This window comes from Danio rerio, chromosome 1 (genome assembly GCF_052040795.2).
Source record: "Danio rerio strain M-AB ecotype USA chromosome 1, GRCz13ab, whole genome shotgun sequence".
Lineage (NCBI taxonomy): Eukaryota > Metazoa > Chordata > Actinopteri > Cypriniformes > Danionidae > Danio > Danio rerio.
The window spans coordinates 61,997,501-62,007,500 of record NC_141021.1 but is presented as its reverse complement, the minus strand read 5'-3'; the positions used below and the strand labels follow the sequence as shown (position 1 = coordinate 62,007,500).

The 10,000-nt window shown below is 45.0% G+C and overlaps 1 protein-coding gene and 1 long non-coding RNA gene across 2 annotated transcripts in view; one reads left to right on the top strand and one right to left on the bottom strand.

The window, feature by feature from the left end:
* Window positions 1-4,028, bottom strand: part of zgc:92827 — a 6,499-nt gene extending 2,471 nt beyond the window's left edge. Inside the window, exons 1-2 of the mRNA XM_087238353.1 lie at window positions 3,905-4,028; window positions 1,788-1,928 (exon numbers count right to left, since the gene is read on the bottom strand). Of these exons, the coding sequence (XP_087094479.1) occupies window positions 1,788-1,928; window positions 3,905-3,947 (184 nt within the window). The 5' untranslated portion in view covers window positions 3,948-4,028. The remainder of the gene's footprint in view (window positions 1-1,787; window positions 1,929-3,904) is intronic.
* A 655-nt stretch (window positions 4,029-4,683) lies between these two features.
* LOC147847121 (uncharacterized) lies at window positions 4,684-7,486 on the top strand. Its single transcript, XR_015477291.2, has 6 exons — window positions 4,684-4,739; window positions 5,060-5,166; window positions 6,097-6,223; window positions 6,399-6,484; window positions 6,807-6,849; window positions 6,947-7,486. It is a non-coding gene; the product is annotated as an uncharacterized LOC147847121 (long non-coding RNA).
* Window positions 7,487-10,000: the final 2,514 nt, after the last annotated feature.

Below are 10,000 nucleotides of genomic sequence, written 5' to 3'. Positions count from 1 at the left end.
ATTCTACATCACATCTCTAGATGATGGATCAGTGTGTGCACGGCAGTGCTGATAAAGAATATGTGTGTGCGTGTGTGTTTATGGAGATGCATTATCCCCCCTCCCAGTTAGATTTGGTCTAATCCGTGTCCTGACCCCCCTCTCCTGCTGTCTCTGCTAATGCTAATGGAGTTAGTGATTTGTTTGTGAATGAGTCTCCGTTATGAACGTCTCGTTCTCTGAGCCGACAGTAGCAGCAGTGTCCGGCAGCGCAGCGTCGTGTGTTCATATTTCATTTACAGTGTTTGCTGATTTTATTCAGCTAAACTAGTGCAGGGTCCAGCCAGTTAGTCCAATGCCTGTGTCTACTGGTGGACGAAGGTTCACTGCCTGTTCGGTCTTTTCCGTGCACAATGCTGATTAACTTTAACCCTAACTCATATTATTCTCTTTATTCTCCATTTCCACCTGGCGAAACTCATCCCGAGACCTTCAGACACTGCTTTGATCCAAGACCGGAGACGAGATGACCCCTAGGTTTCCATATCCTGGACCAGGCCGTATCCTGAGCAGATGCTGTGGTGGTCATGGAGGAGTGGAGAGCATGAGTCTGATTCCTGTGACGCTCCAGGGACAGACGAGTCTTCGCTGAGGCCAGCTTCCAGCTTCCGCCGCTGAGACTGCAGCTCTGCACAAGACGTTTGGCCAGCGGAGAAATTAAAATGGTCGTGCCCAACTGAGTCTGGTTTCTATCAAGGTTTTTTTTTTTTTTTTCACTCGCTAATCGATGACGTTTCTTTCCCTCTATCCATCGATGGATTTGCTCTTCAGTCTTTGGACTCTCAGTAATTATTTTAAACCAAACTGAACTGAACTGAACTGAACTGAACTGAACTGAACTGAACAGAACAGAACAGAGCTGAGCTGAACTAAACTGAACTGAACTGAAATGAGCTGAACTGAACTAAAATGAGCTGAAATGAGCTGAACTGAACTGAACTGAACTTGAAGTAGTCAAACTAGGGTGGTGCATGTCGAATAACATAAGGCGTTTGTGTTGAGTGGCATGTTAGATCTGAAGAGTGATATATCCTGTAGGGAACAGCTGGGCATTTGAAGAGAAGCTCCTCGGTAAAGGCACACTCTTAGCAGTGGGTCAACAGATAGTGGAAGTTATACATCTATTGTTTTGATTATGTCTATTTCTGAGGGAATGTGAGCACTGTTCCAGTCGCTCTGACACAAATGAACTCAAACATGACAGATAAAGTCACGGGTGGATATAGAGCCTCCAGCCTGTGAGCGGAGCATTGTGAGTCTGCATGTAGAGCGGGTGGGTGAACAGGGGGCTGCGGGATGCTTCAAATGTAAATGAAGGAAAGGACAGGAGCTGGCGTTCCCACATTCCCACCTGCGCAGGTGCTGAGCCCATCGTCTCTGTGCATCAGCTCATGTTTGAATTGTCAGACATCACAGTATTGGTGGTCTCTCCAGCGTCAGCCGAGTGTTGAGCGGCCGCTGCTGTGCCGTGTGCTCAGTGCAGTAGAGACTGATGATCATCGGTAACGATGCTCACTGTGAGATGTTCTGCCTCTGTGCTGTTCCCTGTTTGCTCGTCACTACACCCGTACACAGCGCTACAGTCCAGCATCTGCACACTGGGTTCAGTCTTGATTAGTGCGGCTGAATGACTTGGGAGCACTGTACCAATATGGCGGCGCTATTGACGCATGCTCAGGGTCTGTATGTGATGTCTAGTGTATATATCTATGATCCAGAAGCAGAACAGGAAGTGATGCGTTTCTTACCATCTTCCAGCACCAGCACTTCCTTCTGGCACATGTCCTGCACGTTCACTGTACAGTTGACGATGAACTCGGGAGAGGAGCACTCGTCCTGCCGCACGTCCTCACACTGATAACACTGGATCTGCAGAGCTGCACACACACCTGACGGACACACACACACATTTATATATGTAAACATCCACACACACACACACACACACACAGAGATATATATATACGTAAACATACACACACACACACACACACACACACACACACACAGATATATATACGTAAACATACACACACACACACACACACACACACAGATATATATACGTAAACATACACACACACACACACACACACAGAGATATATATACGTAAACATACACACACACACACACACACACACACACAGATATATATACGTAAACATACACATACACACACACACACAGTTGATGCGCTAGGTCTGACATCAGGAGTCAGACAGACAAAGAGGATGCTCATCACCCTCCTCATCATCATCATCATCACCCTCCTCATCATCATCACCCTGCTCCTCATCATCATCATCATCATCCTCATCATTACCCTCCTCCTCATCATCATTCTCCTCCTCATCATCATCATCATCATCATCATTACCCTCCTCCTCATCATCATCATCCTCATCATCATCATCATCATCACCCTCCTCATCATCATCACCCTCCTTCTCATCATCATCATCATCATCATCATCATTACCCTCCTCCTCATCATCATCATCATCCTCCTCCTCCTCCTCATCATCATCATCATTACCCTCCTCCTCATCATCATCCTCCTCCTCCTCATCATCATCATCATCATCATCCTCCTCCTCCTCCTCATCATCATCATCATCATCATTACCCTCCTCCTCATCATCATCATCCTCCTCCTCATCATCATCATCATCATCATCATTACCCTCCTTCTCATCATCATCACCCTCCTCCTCATCATCATCATCCTCCTCATCATCATCATCATCACACTGTGTTCAGTGTCTGGGTAACACCCCACCTGTCCCCCGTGAGCTCAGTATACTGTATTTTGAGGAAGGTGTGTGATGTTGTGGAGCAGTGAACATCAGAGCGGCTCGATGACTCGGATCAGTGATCGTCTTCTGCTGTCTTCATGAGCTGCAGAAACACTGACTTCCCTATGATTTAAACAGCATCAGGAGATGTGTTCTGCAGGAGATACCGCTGTCCGAAACAACACACACACCTGTAAATAACAGATCTCACACACACCTGTAAATAACAGATCTCACACACAGCTGTAAATAACAGATCTCACACACACCTGTAAATAACAGATCTCACACACACCTGTAAATAACAGATCTCACACACACACCTGTAAATAACAGATCTCACACACACCTGTAAATAACAGATCTCACACACACCTGTAAATAACAGATCTCACACACACCTGTAAATAACAGATCTCACACACACCTCAGCCACGGCAGAGCAGAACATGTTGGTGGCTTTAAAACCTCGACTCCTCCAAACCGCGGTGTACCTTCAACACGGTTATCCTCACATGCCTACAGCAGACCCACAGTACCCTCAGCAGCACACACACACACACACACACACACACACACACACACTGCTGAAGATGCTGTTAAGATTAATATTTAATAAAGCATATCTGACAGATGAGCTGCTCTCTGAACACGGGACATCACGAGCTGCTCCACCACACCATGATGCTGCAGACCACTGATGACCAGGCAGAGCCCGCCAGAGCTGAGGAGCAGCAGCGTGTTCACACCTCTATATCATGAGCAGTGATGGACTGACCAGATGAGGAGTCTGTCTGCGAGATCCACACACACACACACACACACACACACACACGAGCGCGCAGACACTGACCATCATTAATAACATCACCGAGGATTCAGTCAGTGTTTACACACACATTTCCCTCAACACACACACACACACACACACACACACACACACACACACACACACACACACACAGTAAGTGTAATTACTCTGCTAATTACAGCTGAATGATCATCAGCAGCCGTTTGATGAGGATGTGTGTGTGTGTGTGTGTGTGTGAGAGAGAGAGTAAACACTCACCCGCCGCTCCTATGATCAGCAGTAAAGCCGCGCACCGCCGCATCCCGGAGCTCCGTCACCGCCGCGCCGCCACGTCCATCACACCGGCAAACACACGCGACACACCGGCGACCAGCGGCAGACTGACCGCTGCGCAGCGAGCGCGCCAATCCGAGCCGCGGAGCACGTGACTTTACCGGGCGTGACTCGCGTCTGAATGAATGGAGAGAGAGAGAGAGAGAGAGAGAGAGAGAGAGAGAGAGAGAGAGACACACACCTGTGCAGAGAAACAGCCACGCTTCTGTCTGACCGACTGCTGCAGACTCATCTGCCTCTCCATCAGCGATCAGCGTGTCTTCGGGCACCCGGCGGTTGATGAGCAGCGAAGACTACACACACACACACACACACACACACACACACACACACACACACACACACACACACACACACAGATGTTCAGAGTAAAGCACAGTAGAAGATGAAGCTCACACTGACAGCACTGATGATGATGATGATGATGATGATGATGATGATGATGCTGTTCAGACTCAACAGCGCGGCGGTTGCTAAGGCGTTGCTAGGCTGTGCTGAGGGGTCATTAGTTGGATGCTAATAGTGTAGGCACTATATCACAGCAAATTCCTCAGAGTTAAATTCTTGGTGTTGAAGCATTTCAGAGTAAAGTGTTGACGTTAAAGAGTTAGATTTTGATAAATGAATATAATTAGAGTTAGAATTGATTTTATTCAGTGCGAAATCAAGGAGTTATCTTTTCCACACTTGGTGGTGTTATTTCCAACATCCGGGAATTCATGCAGCCCCAGTCACTGAAGAATTTTCCAGACACCATTTGGTGAGTCAAACTACCTAAATGTTGGTATTTTACTGACTTTCTTTAAGGAAATACAGTTGTAAACATATTGTTAAGTTAATAACTTAAGAATGGAGTGACAATTTTAATCTTCTGCGGTTCATTCATGGTCGTTTGTGTATCTAGCTTAACTGCATTACTATTGACTTCTTTTCAAGAATGTTTTTATATGTGCTCACGCATACATAGTGCATAAAAACATCAAATGTACATGTTCAACACATTTCTGTCACGCTTAATGCCATTTTGTGCGTTGTTACCCATTTGTAAAATAAAATCGACACTTCTCCTTTAATTCGAAGCAAACTAGCGAGGGAATCCCCGGAGCAGCCTAGCCTACTCTGCCCGGATGCTAACGGCAACACAGGACGGTTTCCATAAGCTCTGGAGAGTTTCTAAAACATATCTGGTGAGTAAATGAACATATGCTTACTTGTAAAAGGCTTCCTGACTAAAACATATGATTGTTTGTTATTAGTGTATGTTAATTTGGTTATTTTAAACACCGCGGCCCTTTTAAACTGGTTCATTCGTGGCCGTCCATATACTGTTAGTCCATAGACTCGCGTGATAACGTAAAGTCGGAATGTTAACATTAATGTCTTTAAATGACCGCGTTTGCACTTTCTCAGACATTTAACGTTACAGAAGTCTCCCGGAAGTTGCGGGACTAACGTTAACGTTATCCCGCAAATGCACAGAGACTCCCAGATGCCCAAGTAGATGCCCGCAAATGAATGATAATCTCCCGGAAATCGCGCGTCTCCCGCCTAGTCATTAAACACTTTGCCCACCCCTCTCCACCGCATCCCTCCCAGCTCTTCAGGTACGTCGCGCGCAAGTCACCCCCACCGCTCTTTAGGTACGTCGCGCGCAACTCATCCCATTGCTCTTCAGGTTCTCATCTCTCCCGCTACCTCCCGCAAATCAACTCTGTATCCCCCGAAAATGACTTTTCCCAACTCGGGATGTCTGACGTTAGTAAGTTAGGCTATTTCTGTAGTCAGGAACATCTTAGTCAAGCTTTTTCTCCCACATGATATTGTGCTTAAAACTATAGGCTAAACTTAGCATGTACTGTACACAACATTTCCGTTTTATTTAAGACAATTTAGTGCGTTGTAAACAGCCACCTGTCAGTAAAATTAATCAACTGATTTATATTTGAGCAGCCTAATGATGATAAAGGTTTGATTTGTAGATTTATTATCAATAATCAACATCTGAATCAAAAGATATCTGAAAAAGTGTGAGGCATACTTTGTGATGTCCATCTCTCTTTTTTATCTGAAGGTTATGCATATGTGTTAGATACTAATGTTTTGTTGTTTTTTAACAGCCACAGTTCTCTGTACAATAACACAAGACCCTGTGACGGTGGCTGATTAGAGACGGATGGTGTATTTCCAGAGTTGGTGAAATGACCAAGCACACCTACTTGGTCATATGTGGTGATAATAATGAAGGTATGTTTGATAAAGTTCTGTATTTGTTTCACATAAGCTGAGAGGGTATTAGAGCATTAGAGAATAACAAATGACATGAAGGTGATAAGTTTTGTATTGTGGGTGAACTGTTACTTAAATAATGTTTTGCTCTTTGCTTTGCACTTTTCCTCTTCTGCTTATCCTAATATTTTAGATTATATTTGGACCTGAAACATCTGCTAGACTCCAGGAAAGGTGGCGTCAATACTGGACCTGAAAGGGCCTAACAAGTTGAATCTGGTAAAGAAACACACACGCACACACACACACACACACACACACACACACGCACACACACGCACACGCTTACCGAAAACTGTAAGTTTATGAATATTTTTTACACTGTGGCCAATATTTTGGGGAAGTCAGCATCACTAAATGATATAAAAGATTTTAAGATCCTCTAAATTTTGCTCCAAGTGTTGTGTTAAATTGAGGATTCTGGACAGACAGCTGCCTGTTTTTCCAGTTCTAGTCATAGTGGTTAACCTAATTGTTTTTGGAGATCCAACAGTGATATATGTGTTTTTTCTACTTTTCCATATCCTGTCACCTCAACCAGCTGGGAGAGTCAAGTTGTGGATCATCATGAAGATTTTCAAAAGGTGAGTTTAGATTTCTTGAATGTTTTATTTACTTTAAATGTTCTTTTAAATATATCATAGAATTTGATTGCAATTTGTTTTTAAACATTTTTCTTAGTCATGCTGGAGTCTTGAAGAGTTCTTAGATGAGCATCGCCCTATATCTGTGCATCAGGAACCACCAGACGAGCGATCAGCAGCTGCTACATCATCATGGATATAAAGGACATCCTGTGGCTGGGAAGCACTTCATTCACAGGACATGCTTGATGAGATTTCCTAGCTCCAGTTTGTTTTCACACAAGTTTACAGCATTTATACCTTCATTTAAACTGCTGTGTTTGATATGGAGGACCAAGGAAACACCCGAAGTGAAAGATTTGCATGCCAAGTTGTTTAAAATGTAATTTCATAAGAAAACTATGCGTTCAGAAGAAAACTATGAGTGACGATATGAACTTTCAAATTGCTCTGATGAAACATCAAGTTTGTACCAAAGGACTGAAACAGCCTTTTTGAGCACTGGTCATACATATTTTGTTGATACTGTCTGTACTAATAAAACATTTAAAGCATATTTGACATTGTTGCATTTTAAAAACTGAATGAATTGTTGAAGTGGTGAATGTTTTCAAATAAAATGTTTTTTATTTTGTAATTTACAGTCTATTTGACCTTTTTACCATATTTACACCGAAGAGAGTTGAATAAAATAACAATATAATACACCAGGCGGTGTTAAATATAGTTACATTTTTAAATCTGTCCAGAGTTAAAATTAACCCTTACTTCGGTGTCAATGTGCCAACCCTTTTGAAAGTGTTGATTTAACTCTGTTTTGAGTGGACCCCATGAGACACTTTCAAAGTGTTGAAATTAACACCCATAGAGTTGTTTTGGGTCCCCATATTTTGCTGTGTAGGCACAGATATCTTGAACCAATTGCATGCATTTACACACACACACACACACACACACACACACACACACACACACACACACACACACACGAGTGTTCTGGGCTGTATCCCAGCGGAGGTCAGAGGTCAGCATCTACTGCTCATCTCAACATCAGAGCTGATGATGAGGAGGAGGAGATGAAGATCAGCAGGAGGACATCAGCAGCTCAATTACTGGAGCACTGTGTGTGTGTGTGTGTGTGTGCGTGTGTGTGTGTGTGTGTGTGTGTAGCATTCCTCTGTTGTCCTGCTCTCTCTGTGTGTGTGTGTGTGTGTGTGTGCGCGTGTGTGCGTGTGTGTGTGTGTGTGTGGTTTGGTGATTTCACGCTGCTTGCGTTTAATCAGTGAGTCGTCCACAGTTAAATACTGAGCAGAGAATCTCAGATGACACACGGCAGCGCAAACAGATCGAACACAATTAGACAGAGGAGCGAGCTGAGCTATAGCGGTGTGGAGACACTGGCCCCGCAGGCACACACACACACACACACACACACACAGACACACACACACACACACACAGCTGTATTATACCACTGACACCACACACACACACACACACACACACAGCTGTATTATACCACTGACACCACACACACACACACACACACACACACACACACACACACACAGCTGTATTATACCACTGACACCACACATACACACACACACACACACACACATAGTTGTATTATACCACTGACACCACACACACACACACACACACACACACACACACACACACACACACACACAGCTGTATTATACCACTGACACCACACACACAAACACACACACACACACACAGACACACACCTGTATTATACCACTGACACCACACACACAAACACACACACACACACAGACACACACCTGTATTATACCACTGACACCACACACACACACACACACACACACACACACACACAGCTGTATTATACCAATGACACCACACACACACACACACACACACACACACACACACACACACACACACACACACACACACACACAGCTGTATTATACCACTGACACCACACACACACACACACACACAGCTGTATTATACAACTGACACCACACACACACACACACAGTGAGCTCCTGTGTGTAAGAGCAACAAAATCTGCTGTATTTTCTGTCAGCTGAAGAGGAGGAGGAGGAGGAGGAAGACTAAAATACTAAGTACTTGAATGTTGGAAACGCTACTCTGCACAGGTTCACTGTGTGTGTGAGTGTGTGTGAGTGTGTATGTGTGTGTGCGCGTGCCAATGTGTGTGCGTGCGAGTGTGTGTGTGTGTGCTACAGCAGTTGTGTCTCTGCCTCTGGTGTGTGTGTGTGTGTTGTAGTGTAGTGTTCTCTGGAGCTCCTGATAGCTGCAGCTCTCCTCCATATCTCAACTCCACATCAGCAGATCCTGTTTCTGCCATGCAGCAGCTCCACAGCGGCCCTCGCTCCAGCCCTCGCTCCCTCTCTCCAGCCCTCGCTCCCTCGCTCCAGCCCTCGCTCCCTCGCTCCCTCTCCTTGACAAGAAAAACCTTCACAAGGGCACAGAAGATAAATAGCCTTTCTGCAGAGGGGAGAAACCCTTTATTATTAGCCAACGCTTCTTAAAACACACACACACACACACACACACACACACACACACACACACACACACACACACACACACACACACAGATATTCACATAAACAGATGAATGGTGACATGTAAGCAGGACACAGGTGACGACAGTACAGAGCTCCAGTAGTGTAGTCTTGTGTTGTGTAGAGTTGTGTGTTGTGTTGTGTAGTGTTGTGTGTGTTGTGTGTTGGAGACAGTGGAGCGAGTCATTGTTGGTTCCTCAGGCAGTGGCAGTAGCGCACAAACCGAGCTGCTAACACACAGCACAGCAGCACACACACTCCCCCAGTAAGATGAGCAGCTTGTCACTGTTCAGCAGGGACTCAGAGTGTGTGTGTGTGTGTGTGTGTGTGTGTGTGTGTTTGATGGAGACGCTCCTGGATGTGTTTATTCCTGTGGGCTGAACACACACAGCAGTTTGAGTAATGCAGAGCTCCAGAAAACACAGACAGAGACCAGACTGATGAATTACAGCACTGCGTGCGTGTGTGTGTGTGTGTGTGTGTGTGTCTACAGCTGCTGACAGTCCAACTCACTCACCTGAGAGAGAGAGAGTGTGTGTGTGTGTGTGTGTGTGTGTGTGTGT